This window comes from Meriones unguiculatus, chromosome 10, assembly GCF_030254825.1.
Source record: "Meriones unguiculatus strain TT.TT164.6M chromosome 10, Bangor_MerUng_6.1, whole genome shotgun sequence".
NCBI lineage: Eukaryota > Metazoa > Chordata > Mammalia > Rodentia > Muridae > Meriones > Meriones unguiculatus.
The window spans coordinates 63,579,152-63,605,898 of NC_083358.1; the positions used below are offsets into that span (position 1 = coordinate 63,579,152).

At 35.4% G+C, this 26,747-nt stretch overlaps 1 protein-coding gene across 3 annotated transcripts in view; it reads left to right on the forward strand.

Annotated features, from left to right (window-relative positions):
* The window catches only part of Pkn2 (protein kinase N2), a 104,733-nt gene that overhangs the window by 55,573 nt on the left and 22,413 nt on the right, over window positions 1-26,747 (forward strand). For 2 of the 3 annotated variants that reach the window (XM_021643422.2, XM_060392596.1), the window contains 12 exons: window positions 2,584-2,701; window positions 3,343-3,488; window positions 3,578-3,791; window positions 12,210-12,395; window positions 13,500-13,609; window positions 23,042-23,185; window positions 23,503-23,578; window positions 24,245-24,419; window positions 24,633-24,759; window positions 25,144-25,274; window positions 25,363-25,438; window positions 25,516-25,607. In XM_021643422.2, coding sequence (XP_021499097.1) covers window positions 2,584-2,701; window positions 3,343-3,488; window positions 3,578-3,791; window positions 12,210-12,395; window positions 13,500-13,609; window positions 23,042-23,185; window positions 23,503-23,578; window positions 24,245-24,419; window positions 24,633-24,759; window positions 25,144-25,274; window positions 25,363-25,438; window positions 25,516-25,607 — 1,595 coding nt within the window. The remainder of the gene's footprint in view (window positions 1-2,583; window positions 2,702-3,342; window positions 3,489-3,577; window positions 3,792-12,209; window positions 12,396-13,499; window positions 13,610-23,041; window positions 23,186-23,502; window positions 23,579-24,244; window positions 24,420-24,632; window positions 24,760-25,143; window positions 25,275-25,362; window positions 25,439-25,515; window positions 25,608-26,747) is intronic. The other variant, XM_021643425.2, reaches the window with a different exon arrangement.

The window sequence follows — 26,747 nt, forward strand, 5'->3', positions numbered from 1 at the left end:
GGGCTGAGAACATGGTTAGGTTGGTACAGTGCTTATTGGGCATGCACACAACCCTGCTTTCAAGCCCTAGCACTGCATATAAACCAGGCAAATTAGAGAAAAGATTAGAGATTCAAGGCCATCCTCAGTTATGTAATGAGTTTGATGCCAGCCTTGGATACATAAGAAGCTTTCTCACATGGAGACGGAGAAGAGAGGTAGGGAGAGAAAAAACCTATTATTATAGTGATAAAATAATGAAGGAAATAGCTTTATTGAAAAACCATAGTATTATGTAGTTTTCTTACTAGTGATAGTTCTACATTTAAAGATGAGATACTGAACCATTCTTTTCTTGCTCCAAAAGATTTTTAACTATAATTACATACTAGGCAGTATAATTTTAGTATTATCTAATGCTGAAGCTCTGTATTTAGAGAGCAGTGTCTCCCTTTACAGTCTAGAAAAAATCAACAGCTATGAGAATGTAGTCATTTTCACACATGAGACAGTTTGATTTATGTCTGATTTAATTATGAGTTTCAGGGCAAACACTGTTTTTCCCTTAACTCTGATCTGACCTCAGATGTCATTCAGATTTCTGATTTATCTGATGTTCTTAATACTTGAGAAGCAGAAGAAAAGGAAAAAGGCTTTTCTAGTTCCTTTATCTTTTTTTCCTAATTTAAGGGAACACAGATATTTTGCCTATGATTAAAATTTGCCAATGCATATGATACTCCCTGAACTTTTGACTTAAATTTAAAGCTTTCCATTTATTCTTTTAATTATTATAGATATGTATGCAGGTATATGCATGTGAATACACAAGCCCACGGAGGCCAGAGGGAGGCAATGGGTGCCCTGGAACTGGAGTTAAAGGTGGTTATGAGCTGTCCAACATGAGCAAAAGCAGCATGCTCTTAACTGCTGAGCAATCTCATTAACTAAAATTTAATAAGACAAATTTTAAAATTTGTTTGAAGTTTCACTACTGAGGTAAACATCAGCTACTGTGCTTCTGATTTTGAAAGTTATTGATTATGCTAAAGGGGGAACATCCCTTTTGGTTTAAAACTAAGGCAAAAGAAACTTGCAATTTTGAATTTTAAAAATATTACTAAGTATTCAAAGACGTGTCCATTACCTGACGAACGGGTAAATTATACGATATACATGCAACATGTAATGAAATACTTTGCTACCTTTAAAAAGGAAATTCTAGGGCAGACAAGATGACTCAGCAGGTGAAAGTGCTTGCTGTTCAAACCTGATCTGAGTGCAGTCTCAGGACCCGATGATGGAAAGAACCAACTCCCAAAAGTAGTTCTCAGATCACCACATGCATGCCTACACACACATATACACACATACCACCACCACCACCACCAACAATAAGTTTTAATTTGCACTGGGTATGGCAGCATATACCTTTAATCCCAGCAGTTGGTAGGCAGAGGCAGAAGATCTCTGAGATCGAAGCCACCCTGATCCACAGAGCAAGTTCCAGGACATCCAGGCCTACATAGAGAAACTATCTCAAAAATAAATAAATAAATAAATAAATAAATAAATAAATAAATAAATGATTTAAATTTAAATAAATGACATTCTTATTTTTTAAGAAGTCTACCTAAACTTAGCAGACATCATGCCAAGTGTGATTTGCCAGGCTCAAAAAAAAAAAAAAAAGCTGTATGATCTTATTTGTATGTAGACCCTTGAAAATAAAGTTGAATAAATAGAACCCTTGTTTGAGGACAAGGTGAGAAGAGAAATAGGAATAAGTGGGTCATAGGCTACAAGTTTTTAGGACAGATGAATAAGTCTATAGAGATTTCAAGTACAGCTTGAAAACTGTAGTTACTATTATATACTGAGAGTTTGGAGGTATAGCTCAGTGCTGTATAAGGCTTAGCATCACACAATAATAATAATACTATGTATTGAAATATATGTTAGAGCTATAGCTTTTGGGTGCCTTTAGGACACATATACCCTTAAAGGATACCTAGAAGGTCATGGATATATCACCCTGCTTATAGCAGTCATTTTGGTATATTTATATATGTACTACTCAGATACATCACTGGAGATATGTGTAGGTATAGTAGAGTCTCACCTGTTATAGATAATACCCTGGATTTGATCCTCAGCAATATAATCAGTCAGTCAGTCAATCAGTAAGATTCACTTACTTTCTCTCAAGTTGTTGGAACCAATAAAGGGTCAATAAATGACCAATAAGGGTCATTTTCTATTACCCTTGAAAGTTGGTGGTTCCTGTGTGTGTTTGTGTGTGTGTGTCTGTTTGCCTGTGTGTCTGTTTGTCTGTGCTTGTCTGTGTATCTTTAAGCTTATTTATTAAGAAGCTGAACATGGGGGCACATATCTTTAATTCCACCACTGCGTGAGGCAGAGTCAGGTGGGCTTCTGTTCCAGGCCAGCGAAGGCTACATAGTAAGACTTTGCCTCAAAAGAACAAACATTATTCAATTGTGCAGCTTATCCTTTTTCAATTGATAGGCTATCAGTTGGTCTTTTCAGAAGATAAGAAAGAGTTATCCTTTTCTCTGCTTACCTTTTCTAACTCATTTTTGATAGGATCGGAAACTCCATGGTACAGCTCAGCAACTGCTCCAGGATAGCAAGACAAAAATAGAAGTCATCCGAATGCAGATTCTTCAGGCCGTCCAGACCAATGAGCTGGCTTTTGATAATGGTGATGGAGTACACTTAAATTTTTGTTGTCTTTTATAGGTGTAGGATGCTAAATAAATTTCATTAAGAAAGAGGCAGTTGGGGCTAGAGAATCAGCTTACCAGTTAGGAGCACTTGTTGCTTTTACAGAGGGTCTGGGTTAATTTCCAGCACCCATACAGCAGCTCAAAACAATTCCTAACTCCAGTCCTAGGGGATTCAACATGCTTTCGGACCTCTGTGGACACTGGGCATGCAGGTGATGCACATACATATAAAGTAGCAAAATAAATCTTTAAGGGAGGAAAGAATGTATTAATTTGGGGGTTTTGTTTTCTTTTATTTTATGAGATGGTCGCTTCCATATATTTGCCCTAATATGGAACTTGGTGGTATGGAGAACTACTATATTTCTTATCTCATCAAATTATACATACCAGTGTCTTCAGGTCCAAAATCTTTTTACAGATGTGTGATTTAGGCATATAATGGCTAAAACAACATTCTGTATTTCAACCTTGTGTCCCTTATTACTACTGTGTTTATTGATTTAACTAACTTAATGTCATTACTTCACATCTTTTTCATGGTTTTTAATCACTAGGTGTCAGAAAGTGAAATGATTCAATGAATAAATAAATTTTGTTTCTTTTTTTCTCCTAGCAAAACCTGTGATAAGCCCTCTTGAGCTTCGGATGGAAGAATTAAGGCATCATTTTAGGATAGAATTCGCAGTAGCAGAAGGTGCAAAGAATGTCATGAAATTACTTGGCTCAGGAAAAGTAACAGACAGAAAAGCACTTTCAGAAGTAATTTTCAAAAGAATCTTTAGCTTTTTAATATGCTATTTGAAGAATATCATGGCTTGAATGACAACAATATCTCTTTTCCTTGCAAGGCTCAAGCGAGATTTAACGAATCAAGTCAGAAGTTGGATCTTTTAAAGTATTCATTAGAACAAAGGTTAAATGAACTTCCCAAGAATCATCCCAAAAGCAGCATAGTCATTGAGGAGCTTTCACTTGTTGCATCACCAACCCTGAGTCCACGGCAGAGCGTAGTATCCACACAGAACCAGTACAGCACACTGTCCAAACCAGCAGCGCTGACCGGTACGTAGCCTCTGACTCTTGTTTCTGTGTGGTTTTGTTTACATCAGATTATGGATTAACAGTTGGAGTCAAGGGTATGTGTAAAGGACCTTCCTTAAATTTTACTTTAGGTTCCTCTATAACCTTTACTATTTTGCTGGGACTGATAATAGAACCTATATATCTAGCTACTTGAGATGTTGAAGCAGGAGGATCACAAGTTCAAGGCTTGCATGGATAGCCTAGTAAAGCCCTGTCTCAAAATAAAAGTGAAGTAAATGGTAGAGACGTAACTCAATGGAAAAGGACTTGCCAAGTATGCACAGGGCTCATTCCCAGCATTGAGAGAGAGCTTATGCTAACCGTTTTAACTACTTGAAACTCAGAGGCTTGTAACACAATGTACAGCCAAAACTATTGCTCACTCAACGCCACTCTGCTTCCTAGGCCCCACCACCAAATGCCTGTTATCTCAATGCATTTGTCTTTTCTAGATATTTCATGAATATGAGATTATATGCCCTGTGGCCTTCCGTATCTGGCTTATTTCACATAGCACAGTTATTCATCTTTTGACTGGATGATGTCCATGTTATAGTTTTATACCACATTTTTTTTTTTCATTTGTAAAGATACTTGGTTCTTCTTACCATTTGGATATTGTAAATAATAACTCTGTGGACATTTGTGTACATGTTTTTGTTTGAACACCTATTTTCAATCTAGAAGGACACACATCTAAGAATGTACTTGCTAAGTCATATGATTTCTTTGTATTTAAAATTTGAGCAGTCATCAAACTTTGGCAGGTGTTTATGCAGTTTAACATTTTCCAAAACAATGCATGAGATCCACTACATCCTCACCAGGGCTTGTTATTTCCTTTGTTGGTGGTGGTTTTCAAATTATTATAGCTATCCCTAGTAGGGCCATTATTGAAAGTGGAGTAGAGGTTCCTGGCTGCTTTTGTGGAGCTGTCTATTTCTTCTTTCAGTTTTGCATGTGTGTGTTTCACATGTTTTGTTTCTGTTCTGTTGGATGCATCTATGCATATAATTGTTACATCTTCCTCATGAATTGACATCTGTCAAAATACAGTATCCTTTTTTGTCTTTTGTAACAAATTTGATGTAAAATCTGGTTTGTCTGATATTAGATTATACATCTTCTTTCTTCCTTGTGGTTACTATGTGCAGCAAATATCCTTTTCTATCATTTCACTTTTAATTAATTGTGTATTTGGATATAATATGAGTGTGATTGAATAATTTTTAATGGCTTATGTCAGTGTCTTGTAAGTACGTAATTTCATCTATATTTACAGTAACGGCCAGTAATATATAATAAATTCTAACGCTAACTATTGGAAATTGGGTTAAATTTTATAGGGTTATTCTATATACTTCCCTTTACTTTGGACATGTTATTATAAACTTGGAGTTCCCAGGTTATCTGTACTTTTTACAGATGACTACAAATCCTAGGAGCCTTAGACTCCATTCTCTGTGGGACAATTTACCGAACTCATGAAGGGCTATACTTACTGTTACAGCTTTAATATAAAAGATACTATTAAAGACAAATGCCACATGTTTTCTCATATATGAGGAACCTGGATTTAAGATTGTATTGTATGTGTGTGTAAGAGATAAAACCAAGAAAGGGATCATAAGAACAGATGAAGACCTTCAAAGAGGGTTGAAAAGGAAAAGAATGAAAGATATGTAATAAAGCAGAAGAGGGTGAAGGAAGGCAACTAGCCAAGGTGGGCCAGGAAGCATGGGGAGGGAAGTGAATGAAAATGAAATACGATGACATACATGTATGAAAATGCCGTAACAAAGCTTATTACTTTGTATGCTAACCTAATTAATGGGGGGGGGGGGGGCAGGTAGTAGGATGCGCCAAGGGCAACATGTAAGAACTGGGTCTTAAACATGGCACTTTCTGGTTCTTAGGATCTGTTCTGTTTATCAATCAATGTCTTTCACTACCTGGTAGTTCTAGTGAGCTTTAGGTATCCTGAGTTTTATTGGGACTGTATGTTGGTGTGATTGAATAAAAGTATTGCCATATTGAGTGAAATGAACTCTAGCTGATTGTCCTGCTCAGGAGGTCAGGACATTAGTCTCGTATGACTTTAAAAAAATTCTCTACCCCCTAATGTTATGATTAGTCTTACTAAGAATGCCCCCCCCCCCATCATGACGCTAGCTAGAGATCTACTGTGAGGCACCTTGTTAGCATAAACTCCAGTGTGGTCTGAGGCACCACCATGAGTAGCAGAAAACTGGTGACATTTCAAGAGGTTTAGATTTCCCTTCCATAAACTAAGAGTAAAAATCTCTGTTACACAACAAAGGTGCTTACTAGAGAATGAGGCCAGCCTGGGTAAATATGAGACCTCTGCCTCAGAACATAAGCGAGAGCCTGTTAGCATCGCTGCCATTTTGCTATTTATTATGCTATAAATTATGCTTTTTTCCAGGTCCTATGATATGGCCTTTTTGTAGATTTTTCTAGTCTTATTCTCTTGTTTCTCTTTTACTTTTATTTAATTAATTTTAATTAATAAACTGGTTTTCTTAGAAAGGGTACAATAGACACATACAGAATTTAAACAAGAAATAGACTATTCTTCATAAGCCAAATTTATATGTCTTCATCACCACCCCTACTATCAACAATATAAACTAGATTAGCACAGGTGTGTTTTAGTTTTAGGGTTTTCTCCACCCTCTCTCATCTGTGTAATCCTCCTGAGTACTAGAATTGTGGCATGAATCACAGATTTTTATAATTGTTGAGTCTACACTGACACATAATTGTATTAGCTCACTCTTCCTTTGCATTGTCCATTATATTTCCCATTTGTGTCCCTGACCCATCTCCAGCCTGCAAGCCTGGCAGCCCCTTGCCTTTTATTTTATTTTGTTTTTATGATTTTGTTCCTTTTTCTTCCCCCAAGTTCCAGAAATACGGGCATTTACCACCACTCCCAGTTCTAGGATTCTTCTCTTTCCAGGATGTCATAGCTTGAGTTATAAAATGTCTAGCCTTTTCATGGGCACACTGCTGTGTTTGCATGAGTGAGTGCCTGCATGCATATAATGCCATCATGTCTTTAATATCTTACAAAAACTATTCTATCCAGGTGCACTGTCCCCTTCTTTCTGCTGTTTTAAATTATATCTTTGTACATGATTTGCTCGTTAGCAGGTTGTCATGCTTTTTATGTATTTGTCTTTTAAATCACAAGAGAAATTTTGAAAGGAATTTCAAAACAAAAAATCATTTGCTTTAAAATTTACTTGTGTCATTTGTGTTGCCAGTGTTCATGATGTTCTCTTTGGTTTCAAATCTTTTCATGTAAATGTAAGCAATTTTCTTTAACTTCCTTTCTGAGCAGGATATGTGGTGAAGGACTACCTTAGATTTTGATTTTATGGGGGAATCTAATTATTCTTTTGTTTTTGAATCATTTTGTTTTCTACAGAATTGTCATTTTTTTTCTCTCAGTACTTTTATTAATGTTTATGTTCATGCATTCATGTATGTGTTGCTCTATTCACATTATTAGCTTATTGTAGTTACAGTTTGAAACCTCAACTAGAACTACATCATTTTAAAATGTGGTGTCTGATCTTGTAAGGCTAAGTTTCCTTTTGTTACTGTGTGAAAAATTAGTACGGTAGAAAATCAAGATGGGAGTTTTCCAACCAACTCCAAAGTTTGGGAAATTAGTATAGTGCTCAGCAAATGCCTCCTACTTGGAAGTAATCTTGCTTATTGAATGAAATTAAAAAAGAAATGTGAATTATTTTTCTACTAGCTATTGGTTTGTTAGATGTCAGTGATATAGAACTACTAATTAAATTTTTTTTCTGTAAAGCTGGGAACACTCTAAAGAAACTCTGTATACTATGGTGCCTGTGGACCTTTCTAGCTATAGTTTCTATGGCTTCTACCACAAATATCTTTCATAATTCAAGTATGTTGTAAACCATCTTCCCTTATCCTCTTCCCCTATGTGGTTCTTTGCTTTGTTATCTATCTTATAATATTGTACATCTTTTTTAACTCCAAATAAAAATGTAGACTTACATTGAGTGACGAGGTTGTCAGTCTACCATTTTATTTATTCCACACAGTAGTTAAGTACTATGGGATAATTAGGCACCCACTATACTTACTGTCTTAGATTTGATGATTTGTTTTGTTTCAAGACAGGATTTCTCTGTATAGCCTTGGACTCACTTTGTAGACCACTAGGCTGGCCTTGAACTCAGAGATCCTTCTGCCTCTGCCTCACAGTGCTGGATTACGAGTGTGTGCCACCACACCTGACTAAGTTTGATGGTCTTTTAGGTTTGTACTTACTCTTAGGAATTTCTCAAAGATTCATTGATGAAAATAGGGTTTTAAGTATTTGGAAATTGATATTATTGGTAGAAAAGTAATAAAGCCACATTTTTTAAATTGAGCTAATATGCCTGCAGTTTTATTTTTTATTCTCTTGTAGTCTATTTATTCTGTCTAATTTTAGGTCAGTTTGGCACAGAAGTATTTGGGAAGAGAGGGAATCTTTGTTCAGAAATTGCCTTCCTAAGATCAGGCTGTAGGTAAGCCTGTATAAGGCATTTTCTTAATTAGTGATTGATGTGGGAGGGCCCAGTCCATTGTGGGTGGTGCCATTCCTGAGCAGATGGTCCTATAAGAAAGCAGGTTGAGCAAGCTGTAATGAGCAATCCAGCAAGCAGCACTCTTCCTTGTTCTTTGGATTAGTTCCTGCCTCCAGGTTTCTGCCCTGTTTGAGTTTCTACCCTGAATTTTTTCAGTGATGGACTGTGGTATGGAACTACAACTGAAATATAAACCCATTCATCCCAAAGTTGCTTCTAACTAAAGCATTCTTTTTCAGAATTTGTTTATAACAACTCATTACCCAGTGTACCAAGAGGTTGGTAGCACAGTGGTGTATGCTAGTAATACCAACCTTGGGAGGCTGAGAGAGGAGGATCAAGGATTCTATGTCAGGTTGGGCTATGTGGAAGACTTCATCTCAGAACCACAATAGCTATCAATAACAAAACTGCACAGGCTGCAATACTGAATTAGTCAGAAATCATTTACTTGTTCTGATATAATTCATAGCTACTGTTTATGAATACATTTAGTTCATACATTCACTTGTGTTAAATTTTTGTGTTATGGTTTATAAAGGTGAAGAATGTAGTTTTAGCCTATCTCTAATTTGGTTGTAAGCAATCGTAATTATGTGATCTTGTAAAAGAGCGAAACCTTTGGAATTTTAATAAAGATCTTAACTCCCTCTGGAATTTTTTTTTGCCCCAAATGAAAGCAGGTGGTGAGCATTGTCATGTTCTGATATATTGAAATTACTGAAATATTTAATAAGCCATCAGGATTAGAAGTAGTAACCAGATGTTTTTAGCTTCCCCAGGATAACTTTTACAGCTGAGTATTTACACTGGAAATGATGAATGTTTACTATTATAATAACAACAAAACAAATAAAACACAAGTGGAACAAGTTGTTTTTTTAGAATTAAGGAGAAATGATAGTCACTCTGCTTAAACTTGTCTTGTTGCTCGTCAGCCTAACAAACTTGGAAAAAAGGTCTTCCCACATTACCAAGTTTGTTACTGCATAGTTACTCAGTGGGATTCACATGTCTTAAGTATACATATGGTTTAATACATATGGTACATACTTTTGTACCATTATCACCAGTACTCACTTTTTAGGACAGTATTAGAGGAGTGCTTTAGCCATCATATATACATATTGAAAGAAGTTTTACTCGTTTCCAGTGAGAAAACTCCTGTTATCCTAATCTCTGTTCTTTTGTATGTGGTATTATTTTTTTATTGCTGCCTGTAGTGTTTTCTGCTTATCACATTTTGAAAAATTAAATTATTACACACTTTATAATTCTTTGAGTTGGTATTTATGAGCTTCTTGGGCTTATAATTTTCATGAAGTTTGGAGAGCTTTTATTCACACATTTCCTTCTCTGTCTACTCTCAGGAACAAAAGTTAAATTTACATGGCACTATCTCAGATTCATAGTTCACATATGCATTGTGCTTTTCCCTTGTGTTTTAATATTTTCTGACATTGTTGTTCTCAGGAACCCTTTTTTTTTTCCAGTGTTCAGTCAGCCACCAATTCTATCTAGTACATTTTTTTTTTTTAATCTTAGACAATTATCCTTACTGTCTCTAGAAATTTAGTATTTTGGGTCTTTTAAATTTCTTGTCTCTCTTCAACCTTTCAGGTGGAATATAGATATAATTGTTTTGATGTCCTTATTTGCCAGTTGTAATATTTAAGTCTCTTAAATCACGTGTGTTAAATGTTAATGTAATAACACAAAACGAACTTACCTGATAATATTTGATTGGATAGAAGACAATGGAAAATTTGCTTTGTTGAGTAAGCATCTTAAGCTCTGTTCTAGGATGTAGCCATATAGGAATAATTTAATCTTATATGTATAGTGTTTGGGGATCTATTGTGTACAACAGTAATGTCATTTGGGAGTGATTACCTTTTACTGTATTAACAACATTCTTTCTGAGTACTCCCTGTACTGTGCTGTGAATTGTATTTTTCACTTGTGGTTGGTGGGGACACTACACTGTTCTACCTGTATATACAGAATGCTGTTCTTTCTAATCTTTTCTCATGGTTTCCTTCTTGCCTCTAGTATTTCATTCTCAGACAGGGACTAGTTAGTACCTAGATGAGTGTGTTATAAGGGAAGCCTGGAGAGCTAAGGAGTCTCTAGATGTGAGCTTTGGGTTCCTCCTGAGTGCAGCATGTTCTGCAGAGTCTTGAACAATCATGGGAGCACTCAGGGCTTTGTTTCTCATCCTTCAGGGATCACTCTGCTCATTGCCTGTGGCATGGTGTCTGTTAACACTTAGATAGATTTTGTTTGTTTGATTGTTTAGTTTGAATTGGAAGGCTTTGTTTCTACTTCTGTATAAATGTAAGTGTTTTGGTTCTATAGCTATTAAATTTTAACAATTAAAAAAATTAACTGTGTCACAGAAGCCAGAGACCTGGACCCAGACCGATGACTCATTGCCATGAACATTTGCAAGTGCTATGTGTGGTCAGAGGTGTGTTCTGTGAGACACACTACAGCTAACACGATGCAATGTTCTCTATGCTTTGTTTTGTTTATTTTTTTGTCTGTGTGTTTATTATTTTGGGGGGAGGTTGCAGGGTTGTATACAAGGGGATGGGGAGATTAGTGGATCTGGGTACATGATGTAAAACTCATGAAGAATCATTAAAAAAGTTAAAAAAATTTAACTGGACAGTTTTATTTTAAAAGTCTTAAAAGCATTTGTATTATTTAGAATTTGGACATCAAGGAAGGAACATTTTTAAAAAAAAATAAGTATTCTTTATGTCCTTTGGTGTTGTCCTTTTTTATATGTCTGTGAACATATATAAGCTGTTCACTTTGAGGATGAAGAGGGCATTAGATACTCCAGAATTGTGTTTACAAACAGTTGTTAGCTGCCGCTGGGAATTGAATCTTTGTCCTCTGAAAGAACAGTAAATCTCTCAACCCCTAAGCTATCTCTTCAGCCTTAAGGCAACATTTTGAGTTTTAAGATTAGTCCAAGTAGTGAAAAAGCCATGTATCCAGATAGCTTTAGTCACAGTTCCTTGTTTTCATTATTTATCTAAGAAAATTAACTATTTAATGCTTAATTATAACCCATAGTTACTTTATCTTTTCAGAACAGAAAAGTAAAATATTAATTTTACATTTCAAGTAGAACAATAATGGTTTGTTTATGCAGAAAACAGTAAAGTACTTCTCTCTGTTACCTATGTAACTATTAAGTACAGCTGTTATTTGTACTCAGAATTCTTTATATCTAATCTGAATATAAATATTTAGCTTTATTTTTCCTCTCATGTTCTCTAGCCACATAATTCTCCATTCCTTGATTATAAAAAGAACATTTATACATGTGTGTTTATTTAACTAGTTTTGCGCCCCATGTTAGCTTTTATAAGTATTGTTCTTTTGTTGTTTTAGTTTGTTAAAGTCTCCTATGCTACCCAGGCTGGACTACAAGTCCCTGAGTCACAGGCTATCCCCAAAGGCCTCTCTTGCCTCAGCCTTAAATTCTTGTGTAACAGGTGTCTCCTACCATTCTGACTGTTACTGTTGTTGTTTTTGTTTTTTTTCCTATTAAAATTGATGCAGAGTTTCCAGTTGCTTCTTTGAGTGGATACAGAAGGGTGGTAGATTGCTCAGAGATCCTTGGTAAAAAGAGTTTTTGTTATTTAGCAAATCATCCTCTTTTTCCACTTTCTGAACAGATAACAGACATGGCCTTGCATATTATGATTATTGTTCTTATTTCATACTTATTTATTAACAGGTACTTTGGAAGTTCGTCTCATGGGGTGCCAAGATATCCTAGAGAATGTCCCTGGACGGTCAAAAGCAGCATCAGTTGCATTGCCTGGATGGAGTCCAAGTGAAAACAGATCATCTTTTATGAGCAGAACTAGTAAAAGTAAAAGTGGAAGTAGTCGCAATCTCCTGAAAACTGATGACTTGTCCAGTTCAGTAACCATGCTTTTTAAAATCATGCTACAGATAAAAGGGGCTTATCAATGGAGACTGACAAAAATGGGAAGTGTCCAAATAGGACCAAAAAGTTTTAGTTGCCATAATTTAAAAAAATTTTTAATTTATAATAAGAAACAGAAAAACAACACATCTTACTTTATTGAAAAATGAATGATAAATAACAAACTCATTTGAAACATCATTCCTTATTCAAAAATAAAGGGCTACAGACACTGTGGGACTTTTCTTCCTGGTAGACTCCTTCTGGGTTATTTTAACTGATGACCATTAAAAACTGAACTTCTGGTAAATAGCTAATGGATAAGATATGTGCCAGAATAGATAATGACTTGAGTAACCAGCTTTGACAGGGGATGCATGCAGGGTTGGGAGAGTGAAAATAAGAGATTTAGGAGCATGTTGAAGATATTCCCTGTATACAATAATAAAGTATACCTAAACATAGCTGGGAGGGAAGGCAGATAATAGTTCAATATTCTAGAGAGTAGCTTTCTTGTGTTTAGAGAGAAACTGGGAGAGAAGTGAAAATAAAGAATTGTTTGAGGCAGTAAGCCATCTAATAAATGTAGAGAAAGACAGTCAGATGACTAATAGACAGTTAACGATTGATTATAAAAAAAACAAAACAAAACAATCCTTTTCTAGCTGGGTGTGGTGGTACATGCCTTTAATCCCAGCAGAGGCAGGTGGATCTCTGTGAGTTTGAGGCCAGCCGGGTCTACAAAAACAAATCCAGGACAGCCAAGGCTACACAGAGAAACCCTATCTTTAAAAACAAACAAAAAACCTTTTTTCCCCCCAACTTTTCATGCTATAAAATAGTGATAATTGTCTTTAGGGGCTGGTGAGATGGCTCAGAGATTAAGAATGCTGGCTGTTCTTCCAAAGGTCCTGAGCTCAATTCCCAGCAACCACAAGATGGCTCATAGCAATCTGTAATGAGATCTGGTGCCCTCTTCTACCCTGCAGGCACATGTGCTGGCAGAATACTATGTAAATAATAAATAAGTAAATCTTAAAAAAAAAAAAATTACAGTTTAAAGTTTTTAACCAAACTTACAAATTCTGATTACAGATGATGTCTGTGCTGTGTTGAAGCTAGATAATACTGTGGTTGGTCAAACAAGCTGGAAGCCCATTTCCAATCAGTCATGGGACCAGAAATTTACACTGGAGCTAGACAGGGTAAGATGAGAACTTCTTCCTTGGAAATAGTATAGTTTTTACTTACTGAAGTCTTTAAGAAGTTTTGTTGTTTTGTATTTTGAGATAGGATCTCACTATATGCCCAGGCAAGCATGAAGCTCACTATGGAGACCAGGCTGGCCTCTAACTCACAGAAATCCTCCTGCCTCTGGGATTAAAAGTGTGTGGCACAACCAGCCCCAAAGAAGTTTGTAAAATCAGAAGCATGTACATATTTCTGATGTTTCTCATCTAAAGAATTGTATATAAATTTGTCTTTAAGATATATGTATATATCTGATTGCTACAATAGCTTTAGTTTACAGTAATTTGAAAATGTGTGGTTTATATCAGCTAGGAAAGTTGGCAGTGGTGAAGTGGAGTATCAGAATATAATTTCTGTACCTTGGGGTTGTTTTGTGGTGTTTTTCTATGTGGCCTCAGTTGTCTGAAAGTATTCCCTTCTCAACCTGTGCTCAGACTACAGCCACAGCCACTACCATGCTCAGCTATTTGTATTTAATAACATATAGTCTGTTTACTACAGTGATTCTTCTGTCCCAAGATTTGCAAATTTGACTGAATGGAGCTCAGCTGTCAATGTGTCAAAATGTCTTTCACGATTGATGTAAATAACTAGAGTCTAATCTATGTCTGTATAACAACAGAAGTCAACAATGTATTAAAATCTGCAAAATAACTTTATTTCAGATTATTAGTCTAGAAGAAAAATACTCAGTCTCTATTATATTTTGATCTAAAATAAAGTAGTAGATTTTACTATTTGATCATCAGATCAGTGACATTTTAAAGTTACATATACCAGTAAAAGCACATGTATGGTGCCTGTAGAGATTATAGGCTGTGGAAGTGCTGGTAATTATACCCCTCGCTGCTACCTGTAAAGTGTTTTTCTAATTTATCTGATTTTATCTTCAGTTAAGCATTCTTGTTCAGACTTTTATTGTCTCAAAATTATATCTGTCAGTTAACTTTTATAGATATACAGCCTTTATTTTTTTCCTCTTCAGTGATGATTAAGATAATATCAGGTTACGTCCATATAATTCTTTTTAGAGAAGTAGTAGAACTTAATGTTCACCATTTTACTAAAATAATCTAACTAATCTCTGTTCCCGAGCATCAGACTGACCTTCAGCAAATGCTGCTTTCATTCTGGAATTTATTCTCAGTTTAGAATCATTCATTCATTCTACTTTCCTATTTAATCAAATATTTATTGATTACTGATACATCTCAGGGCTTCTAGGTGCAGACTGACAATGAATAATATAAACAAGTCTTTTGGGTTCTCTTATGAAATTTATACTTTATTGGCTTTCAATATGTATCTCATTATTTGCAGGCTTTACTATTATAACAGAGCTATCCTTAAGAGTCTACTACCTCATTTCTAGGACATACCTTTATTCCAGTGATTCCATAGTAAAAGATAACAATAAAATATTGTTATTTTAAAATATAACAACAATTTTCCATGCACACTACCATAAGGTATGCTGCACTAAGGTCCAGCAAAATATTTATATTTTATGGTAGTGTGCACGGAAAATTCATATAAGATTTAACCTTGGGATTTCTGTAAAGAATAAATGTGAATGAGAGGAGTTGAAGGGCATGTACATTGGTAGGTGTCTGTTCCAGAGATATAACTTTAAGGTAGTGATAGGTGAAGTAAATTCTGGGAGTAGGAATAGAAAGAAAATGTATGTGGAAATGAAAGGCAAGTCAGAAAACTCACTTAGTGGATCTGAACCTAAAGTAAGGAAATAGAAAAGAAAATGATACCACAAGAGTTTGAAAATAATTGTGTTGGAGAAAGATAAGTTCTAGACTTCCTCTAGAGTTTTTCTGGTTAGATAGAGATCCTAGGTTAATCCCATTTATGTGCCAGACATTTTATAGGATATAGGTTTACAGTGTAACTCACAGGTTTAATATCACTGATTTTATATTCTGTGCCAAGCATCATTCTTGATGCTGGTTGTAATTGTTCAAAATAGTCAAAGTTCTATAGAAAAAGAAAATAACTAGTAAACACACAGAAGTGAGGGAATAGAGTTGTATAAAAGGATCAGAAGTGACAGAATAGAGCTGTTATAATAGGATCAGAATTGAGAGACTATTGTAGACAGAGGAAATTACACTTAACCTGAGACCTAGTGTGTAGACAGGTTGCTAAGATCCAAAGAGTACTCTGAAAAGAGGAGACAAATAGCTCCCTAACACAGGTGGAAAGTTGATGTGTTGCCAGGAGGGAAAGCTGTGAGATAAATAAAACAGCAGAGGCAGAGAGATGCCACATTACAAGTTAGTTAGATTAGGAGGTAGAAGAGACTAACATCTTCTTTATTATAGGTGTTGTCTTTGTTTTGTCTTGTTGGGTTTTTTTTTCTTTTGGTTCTTTGGTTTTGTTTTGTTTTGGGGTGGTGGTTTTTTTTTTTTCCTTCTTTTACTTTTTGAGACAGGGTACCACGTTTAGCTCAGTTTGATCTCAAACTTACCTTGGACTCCAAGTGTTGGGATTTCTCGCCTGTGCTGTCATGCCTGTAGGGTTTTAATATGGGATACTTGATCTCTGGTTTACTACAGCAAATGATCCTATAGAAAGAAATACCATCTACTCTAGAGGCTACTGGTAGTCCACAGTGAGAAAAGCAATCTTTTATAAGCAGTGTCCCAGAAGTAGAAAGGAGGGTGTTGTATGTATGATCATGTCTAGAACATCATGTTTACGTAAACTTATCCAGCAAAGAATTGCAGGATGGTGAGATGGTGAAATATGCCATTACGTGTTTGAGTTTACTGCTGTCCATTAGGCTCAGTGTCTCTAAGGTGGATGTTAAGGAAGAAATGCAGTAATGTTAGGTAGAAAGACTGGCACAATATATGCAATGCCTTTTACTATCCTGGCACATTTTAGCCATTCAGAGATAGACTCCCATACATTAAAAAAAATTTTTTTAGATAAGGGTGTGTGTGTGTGTGTGTATGTGTATGTGTGTATGCTTGCTTGTACAGGTCCACACCCAGAGGCCAAAGTAGAACATACTGTGTCTTCTTTTGCTCTGTCTTATCCCATTGGAAAAAAAATCTCTCACTATTCTTAGAGGTTCCCATTTTTTGCTAAGATAGTGGACAGCACGTCTCAGTGATTTCCCATATCTTCTTGTCCTCTGTTTTACCAGCAAACATTGGGGTTGCATGTGTAGTTGGCTGTACTCTTTTTATGTGAGTGGTAGGAATACCAGCTTACATCCTCAGAATTGCACAGCAAATGCTCTGTCTCTCTCTCTCCTTCCCTTCGTCCCTCCAAGGACAGGGTTTCTCTGTAGCCCTGGCTGTCCTAGAACTTGTTCTGTAGACCAGGCTGGCCTTGAACTCAAAGATCTGCCTGCCTCTGCCTCCCAAGTGCACCAACACACCCAACATCTTTCATTTCAAAGTATACTTAGCATAAACAAAATCCAAGTATAGGATTTTCATGGTTTGTGAAATCAGTCATAAGGAAACTTAAGAGGGGGCTAGGGATGTCAGTCAATTGCACAACATTTGATTAGCATAAGGGTTTAAGAATATTAAATAAAGGCTGGAGAGTTGACTTAGCATTTAAGAGCACATACTACTCTTGCAGAGGACCCAAGTTTGGTTCCCAGGACCTAGCTGCAGCAGCACAAAAATGTCAGTGGTCTCCAGCTCCAGGGGATCTGACAACCTCTTATGACCTGCACAGGTACCTGTCCATGTACATTTGGCAAACACACACAAACACACACATATCCAAGGAGAAGACCAGAGCTGACCCAGTTAGAAAGTATATATTCTATGAAACTTGTTTCTTATCCCTAGAATATTCTAATTCTTGTATATTCTTTTCCCTCTAATTACTGTGTCCTCTCTTTCCTTATTGTGATCATTTCTCAAAACCCAATTTGAACAATTCTGATTTTATTTTTCAGGTAACTTTTATTTTTAAAAAGATAGTGTTCTCTTTCATGTCATTGTACAATTGTACACTCTGTTCTGTTGCCAGTCTTTATTTACATTTACATACCCTTAATAACAGTATGAACTATTTGAAAACAAGACAAATAGGTTTCTCATCCTTTTTTCTCCTTTACAAAAAGTAATTTTATGTTGATATTCATAAGTATTAATAGGATAAAGTGTAATAATTTATGCAGAAACAATTATTAAAACTGAAAAAAAGTACCTAGAAAGATGGCTCAGTAATTAAGAATGTTTCTGGCTCTCCAAGACACACGTTTGCAGCACCCATCTTCAGCTGCTCACAACTACCTGTAAAGTCAGTTCTTGGGAATCCTACACTTTCTGTCCTCTCAAGGCACCTACATACATATGTTTACATAAACATACATATACTCACAAATAAAAATAAAAGTAAAGGTTTATTTTTATTTAAAAGCCTAAAAAGCTGTTTCTCTCAGCCATTATATATATATATTTTCTTTTACTTCATCAAAGCTTGAGGACATGACATTGTTGATATATTGATTTGCAAGGATTCCCTGATAAATACATATCAGTTCTAGGGAGAATGGGCAAATTTTATTTGAAATGTCTTCTTTCTTACATTCTTCATCACTGTCCATACAACTGACTCTGATTTAATTCTCCATGTTGCAAATATCATTAAAAAAATCATTGCTCCAAATCATGGTTAAAGCATTTTGAAATTCCTATCTCTCTGGTCTTTAAATTTATACTAAGGACTGCTATTCATTATTATAAGAAAAATGAAAAAGAATTAGAAGTGTTTCTTACATTAAACATTCTAAATTAGACAAGTTAAAAAGTAAATTGTGGCAAAATAAAAATCTCCAAATTGTTTCTTAGAATCATAAAATTGAATTCTACTCAACAGGAACTTGTATTTAATATTTGAAAATAAATCAGAACATAATCATATGTAAGCAGAAAGAGATAATGGGGTTTTGAAATAGAGAATATAAAGTTAATGTTTAAATGTTTAAAGAAGCAATAAAAGTGTTTGAAAACTTGAGTGAATAAGGAATGATAAACCAAAATGAGTAGGCAAAGTTTTAAAAGAATACATGTGTAGATGTATATAAATTTTGTTTTGATACAGTGGATGGGAAGCAGAAAACAGTGTGATTGGTTATTAGTTGAAGAAGTAATTGCTTATGCACATGGGAAGGAGAACTAATAGAACTTAATAAAAGTGGGGGATGCAATATTTGAGATTGAAGATGAGTTACAGGGCCCTGTGACAGAGCTAAAGAAGTTAAATGGAGTACAACACAAAAGAGGTTTTTAAAAAATTATGAAGAAGAGCCCAAGACACAGGAAGGAAAGAACAAGAAGGCCAACACACTGAGTTGAGTTCAGATGAAGGAATGAAGGGTGGCCATGTGTGTAAATTTCCCAGAGTCACTTTATAATTGTGGACTTCACACTTCATAAAGTCCAATATTCTAGCAAAATGAGTAAGCTACCCACATCTAAAAGGCAGAGAGAGGGATGGAGTGAGTTTGAACACTGTTATGACAAATGGATATTTAATGTGACCTTGATAAATGGAAGGAGTTGGACTGCCATGAGGGTAAACCTGTACCAGAGTCTACCTACTGGTTTTGTGTGGGGAAAAAAGATTCAGTAGGAGTAACAAGTGTAAAGTCATAGAGGAAAAAATATGTGAGTTTGGAATAAAAGGGAGGCTGTGGAACTTTAAAGTATGTGAACTGATAAAGGAAAGAGTTACTTACACATAACTTATAATCTTACAAGACTTAAAAGTTCAGTTCTAGTTATTTGCCAAACATAAAAATAAATAACTGTCCCACAGTTGTCTTTACTAGGAAGTAGGTGACAAGTGAGGCATACTAAAATCCCAACACGTAGGGAGCTGAGGTAGGAGAGTTCCAGGACAACCTCGGATTTGCGTAGTAAGAGCTGTCTCAAAATAAAAACAATAAAGTAGTTATTATATTTGTGTCCTAGAAAATCAATATTGGAGCACAAGTGTTAAATGCCTTTATATAGCTCTTATTTAATTACAGGTAATAAATGGTACGTCTGCATATTGTCCAAAGGTTATATATAGTTTTCCAAAGTTTAGAATCAAATGGACCTTCATTTTTTCAACAATCGAATTGTTTTGTTTTCTTTTTTTTTATTGTTGAAAAGGAAGCTTAGTAAAAATGTGACGTCATCAGGATGGAGATAGCAGTGCTAATAGTGAAACTATACATAAACTTGATCTAGTAGTTCTCGTGTGTTCCCTCTAAAGAGCAAATGTATTCCTAGGTACCCTGGGCCACTCAGCAAATCATTTGGAAGTTAATCCTTCCTCATGCCAATTCCTTTATGCTAGATATGCATCATTTTTGTTTTTAAATTCCATTAAACTTGTTACACTTCTACCTCAGCTACTCAGAATGCTGACTCAGTGCCTCTTGTCTTTTTTTAATCATATTGTAGCCCTAGAATGATAAGACATACAGATTGCTTATTTCAGTCCAGCAGTTTTCTTTGATTCCAGATTCAAATTCACAATAAAACAAAATGAGTCAGGAGCTGGTACAGTCAGCCAGTATTGCCAGTTAGTTCCTAACTCAGATCCAATTGCCCAGTAACCTTTTTGAATTGCACTCTTAACTCTATCCATATTATATTTCTTCTATTGTGTGAAATTTCCTCCAAGCTCTTGCTTTATAGAACTCACCTGTAGTTTACATTCTAGACAGTGGTGACATCTCTTTACATAGAAGTCTTTGTTGGTTTGTATGCTGCTTTGCATCTCATATTCAATATCTCTCGCCAGCTTTTCTAAATTACATTGGATGTTCAGTGTTAAAGAAAATAGACAATTCATTAAGTTACAGAGTACTGATAGTACCACTCCATCATAGATAAACTCTCAATTTGGGAAGAGTGTACACGAGGACCAGGGCAAAGTAACAAAAAGTAAAGGTTCTTATCCTTGAAACCTTGTAGAACTCAAAGAAACTTCTCTTAGCTCTGACTTCACATTCCATACCAAATCTCAGATCTCTAATTTATTTCAGTTTGCCATATAGACTAGAGACAGGGGAACGAGAAATCAATTAATGAGTTTGTTTTAATAGACTTCCCACGATGGATAGTAAAAAAATGAAGATTGAAGCTGCTTTCCACACAGCCCCACTGCTTCAGCACTGTGAATAACAAACTCCATCACTAGCATTTGTACCCCTTCAGGCTGGTTAATCTTTATAAGCCTTTGCCTCATATATCTTCTAGATCCTTAACAAGCCTTCCTGCTCAGAATAGTGGAGGAAGCTAGAAAGCAGTAGAGTTCCAGTCCCCTGATTTAAAAAGATTAAAACAAAAAAAACCACATAAAATGTATATTACCAATCCTCAATTTATTTCTAAAAATAACTCTAAAATATTTAATGTTTCTATGTGTATGTGAGATTTGTGTGTGTGCATGCACATGCTTAGGTGCTGTCAGTTGTATGCACCCATGCACATGCATGCAGATGCCAGAAGGGGAGGTCAGGGATCCTGTTCTGTCACTCTCTACCTTATTCCCTTGAGACAGGGCTTGTCACTAAACATGGAACTAGCTCATCATTTTTTAGCGAGGCTGACTGGTTAGTGAGCCCCATCAACCCTCCTGTCACCCCTTCCCAACCTTAGCACTGGAGGTACTGGCTCTACATCCATACTTTATAGCTCAGGTCTTTATGCCTATCTGGCAAGGCCCCTGAAGTACTTAAACTTCTAATAGAATATAAATAGTATTGATACCCAATTATGTATGTACCACATGCTAATCCAAAAATACATATATTCTCATGCTTTTTATTCCAAAGTATTGTGAGTCAGAAATAAGATTTTCTGGAATCACATATCAAAAATTCTATTTTCTGATTATTTCTTTCGCTGGCAATTAGTCTTTATTAACTAGATATTGTCACTATGGCAAAACAAATAAAAAAATCATCTCAAAGAGAAAACAAAATTTACTTTAGCTTTAAGTTTCAGAGTTTGAGGTTCATAGTCATTTGTCCCAGTTGTTTTTAGACTTGGTGAGGCAGACATCACAAAGGAAGAACTTGAAAGAGGAAAGCTGCTCACTTCCTAACAGCCAGAAAGCAAGGAAACAAAGAATGCGATGTCAGTGTATCCTTCAGCTATCTATCCCCAATTACCTCCTTCCCCAGCCACCACCTAAAGTTTTACTCACTTCCCAGAACCACTACTATCACCTAGGCTAGATGGTCAGCATGGGGAACAGGGGTGCCAGGGTTGACTGACACTTATGGCCATATGATACCAGAGTGTGTCTAATTTTTTCTGCTTTGATTTATGTTTATTTCATGTTGCAGTTTTATAAATGTTTTTATTTTCACCAACTAGTTTTATAATTTAAAGTAAAAAATCTACCATGTATACTAGGAACCTACATAATACAATGCATAATTTCACAAATTGAAAATTGTTATATACAAGAAGTAATTTATTGTAGAACCTAAAGGCAAATACATTTATATCTTATTGTGGGTGATCTGCATAATTCTTAAAAACAAAACAGTGCAAGAGTCTGCTTTCTAATTAAAATGTACATGAATTAAAACAATTGCAGAAATAAGTTAATGACTTGATCCTACCTTATGAACTATAGTCTAAGGTATATTTAGAGTAAGTTGTCAAAACACTAAGTATGCTTTCTCCTGTAAACATTATTTCTAATGACCACAATATATTCTCTTGTGTGGATATAAAATCATATTGTACTTGTCCTTATGGTCTCATTTATAGCAGTTGTTACTGCTTTTTTGTATGTCTTTTTTAGATTATAGTAAAAGAACAATTTTTTGTATACCCCATTTCCACTTAACACAGACTGTTGTGCTCAACAATATTTCTGCCTCGTGGGAATCTTTTCAAAGTTCAGTGACCTAATGTTCACATAGTACTTATATATAGTGTATGGCAACATAAGTACAGAAGAAAGGTCATTCCATATCTTCTGATCCAGTAGTGGGTCAAAGAAATGTTTTTTGCGTGGGTTTTCTGAGGCAAGCCTTGAGACATTTTAGCAGCAGGACAGCAGGCAGTGGCATGTGGAGAAGTAAGTTCTAAGTGGGAGAGAAGTTTCTGTAATTATTGATCATTCTCAGTGTGTGTTCTGGCCTTGAATGTCAGAAATGCATTAGCAGAAATTGGCTGAATAAGTTTGTTTAAGTTAAAATTTGTAAGTTAATAAGAGTAATATATAATTTAAAACCATTAAAAAGTTTTGTTTTAAATACTGTGATTTTGGTGTGTACTTTGTTTATTGTATTTGTATTTCATATATTTTGTGATATTATATTCAAGTGTGTGTCCAATGATGTCTTTTCTGTTTGTTTGTTTTTGTTTCTTTTTTAATTATCTTAGTCACGTGAACTGGAAATTTCAGTTTATTGGCGTGATTGGAGATCTCTGTGTGCTGTAAAATTTCTGAGGTTAGAAGATTTTTTAGACAACCAGCGGCATGGCATGTGTCTCTATTTGGAACCACAGGGTACTTTGTTTGCAGAGGTAATACATGTATTTTTTTTAATGTACATAACTACGGTAGAAATTGTATGTGTTAGCAGCATGATGTAGAAGTGGCAAGAGTGTTAGGCTGATAGATATCTTGAACTCTTGACTGCTCTGCTGCATTTGAGGTGTGTGACCTTGAGAAAAATCATTTATCCTCTCTCAGTTCTTGTTCTCATCTGGAAAATGAAGGGGTTGGACTGAGTTGCAGTGAAAATTCCCTTAAGTTTCTGAAAACTTAGAAACCTAGTAGATTTCATGAACCATAGTCTATTACAATTTCTATGTCAATTTGAAATTTCTTTTCATTACAGGTTACCTTTTTTAACCCAGTTATTGAAAGAAGACCAAAACTCCAAAGACAAAAAAAAATTTTTTCAAAGCAGCAAGGTAATTACCAAGGATCAAATGCAGTATTTTATTTATAGAAAATCCAGCTGTCATTGTAAAAGTAGTTGTAGTTCTTTCTTTTTAGTTACTCATTTCTAACATTTTTACAGGAGTAGTTAAGCATATCCATCCATGGAATAATAGAATCCATCACTCCATTTCTTTGTTTTATTTTGAGATAATCTAGTAGCCTGTATCCTCAAAATATGCTGTCTTTAAGGATGACCTTAAAAGTGATCTTCCTGCCTGTGTCTCCCATGTGCATGCACCACCATGCCTCCTGACTTCATCACTGAGTTTCAGTAATAATCAACTCATCATTGTCTTATCATTTCCCACCCACTCTCTGCTTTCTGAGCTTATTTGAAGCAGACTAAGATATCATTGAGTCCTATTGTTCATTATCACAGATGCCATAAACGTTAACCACACCTAATACTAGAGTTAAGATAGAATCTGAATTCGTAATCTGTTTTTAAAAACTATTTGTGCTATTTACACAACCTTTTAGTAAAAAACAAAATAGTTAGGAACTAGTTTTTAGGTTACAAATCTTGTTTGTTCTTCATAAATTATAAACTGATGAATATGAATTTTTTAATTCTGGCTTTCGGTAATGTATAAAGAAATTACTTATCCTGCTTTTGTTATTCTTTATTTCTATAGGCAAAACATTTCTCAGAGCTCCTCAAATGAATATTAATATTGCCACTTGGGGAAGGCTAGTGAGACGAGCTATTCCCACAGTAAATCATTCTGGCACATTCAGCCCTCAGACTCCTGTGCCTGCTACAGTATCGGTGGTTGATGCACGAATCCCTGAACTAGCACCTCCAGCCAGGTACATGTCTTAGAAGGCTTGAGTATGTCTTACACATCCATTGCTGGGATGTCTAAATGTATTGCGGTGGCTGTGCTCAGTTCCCGTCTTTTCAAGTGGAATTGTGGAACTGCTGCTCCTTATTTAAAAGAAGCTAGTTTGCTTTTATTTTGTAGCTACTTAAAAATAAAGACTTTTATTGCTGTTTCGGTAAATTGCTTTGTCTTCTATAAGTGATTCTACAGTAACCAAATTGGACTTTGATCTTGAACCTGAACCTCCTCCAGCCCCACCACGTGCTTCTTCCCTTGGAGAGATAGATGAAACTTCTGAATTGAGAGTTTTGGATATACCTGGACAGGCAAGGCATTCTAAACCTTCCTTATACATTTCAATTAAAATTAATAGTTTATGAGTGTATGTTTATTTATTTATTTATTTATTGTTCTCTGGTGTTTTTTTATGAGTAAATTTTCTGGGGTTGATGAAGTTGATAGACGATAGCCTCTTTCTTCCTGTTGGAACATTGTTGTCATTAAACTCTGTATTCTCACAGGCCAAAAGGAATGTTATGGGTTGCATATATTAGATAATGGTGTTGATTATTTATGTTTTACTATTTCTTTTTTAACCATAAGAACAATTAACCAAATCTGAAGGTGTTTTTTTTTAAAGTTTATCAAATAATTTGTTTACTAAAGATTTTTTTTTTTTTTTAGTTTAATGAACACTTGATATTTTACAGGGTTCAGAAACTGTTTTCGATATTGAGAATGACAGAAATAACATGCATCCGAAATCCAAATCTGAATATGAGCTTGACATTCCTGACTCAGGTCGAAGCTCTTGGGGTGTTCGAGAGCTTGAGGACAAAAGGTAACAGATGCGTAGTCACAGTGCTTTCTGCTATCCTCTTGGTCTGTAGTTGACTGGGTTGCATCATTTTTAATTGTTATCATTTTAGATCTCAACAAAGGTTTCAGTTCAATCTACAAGACTTCAGGTGCTGTGCTGTCTTGGGGAGAGGACACTTTGGAAAGGTAATCTGTCAGCACTTTAGAAATACATATATGTTTAATAATTCAAATAGAAATTACTTATTTTAATCTTATTTCAGGTGCTGTTGGCTGAATATAAACACACAAATGAAATGTTTGCTATAAAAGCCTTAAAGAAAGGAGACATTGTGGCACGAGATGAAGTAGACAGGTCAGTTTTTAAAAATGAAGTTTTTCTTTGTGGTTAGAGATTAAGAGAGTAGACAGCAGTAAATCTGAGTTCCTAGAAATATTTGGTAAAGTTATCTATAAGGTAACAGATAGGCATTATTTAAATGATTTTTCTTTCCAGTCACTTCTTTTCCTTAAGCCAGGTTTGTGGATACCAAATAAAGAGAGCAGGATTTTTAAACGAATTCCACTAATTTAATAAGTTGCAGTGCTTATAAAGTATAAATGGAACTGTTACTTATTTGTGATAGAGTAAACGAATTGCATTTTAGCCTGTCAAGCTGATAAACCGTCATTTCCTGATAATCCACAAGTAACTCAGTGGTTAATATAGTCAGCTTTTTGAAATATAGCTATAAATTTTCCCTTCTGTGTGCTTTTTATTATACTTACTTACTACATGCAGTGGCATAGAGCTCACATGTTGAGATCAGAGGACAACTTGTGTCACCTTGTGAGTCCTGGGTATCAAATTCAAGTTGTCAGCCTTCTCAGCAAGCACCTTTTCTTGAAGAGCCATCTTGCTGTCCCTCTCTTTGTATTTTTTCTTTTAAAAATCCTTTTTTTTTTTTTTTTTTTTTTTTTTTTAAGTCTCCAGTCAGGGTCTCTCTACAAAGCTCTGACTATTCTGGAACTCACTGTGTAGACCAGCCTGGCCTCAAAACTCACAGAGATCTGCCTGCTCTGCCTTCCTAGTTCTGGAATCAAAGGGGTACACCCTAATGCCTGGATTAAATGTTGCTGCTGTTGTTGTTGTTATTATTATATTATTAATGTATGAGTGTTTTGTCTGCATGTCTGTGCACCATGTGTGTGCAGTTCCTATTAAGGCCAGTAGTAGAGTTTGTTGGATCCCCTGGGACTTCAGTTACAGACAGTTGTGAACTGCCATGTAGGTAACAAGAATTTGAACCTGAGTCTTTTAGAAGAAAACCAATGCTCTTAACCACTAAGCCATTTCTTTAGTCCCCTGCTTTGTGTTCTTTAATAATAGTAATTATCATGGATATATTTTATATGATTATTAAGATGCAAGGACCTTAGGAATAAAAGATTAGAACTCAAGAAGGTATTTCAATATGGTTCCAATACATGCATTTAAGTGGAATTATTTTATTAA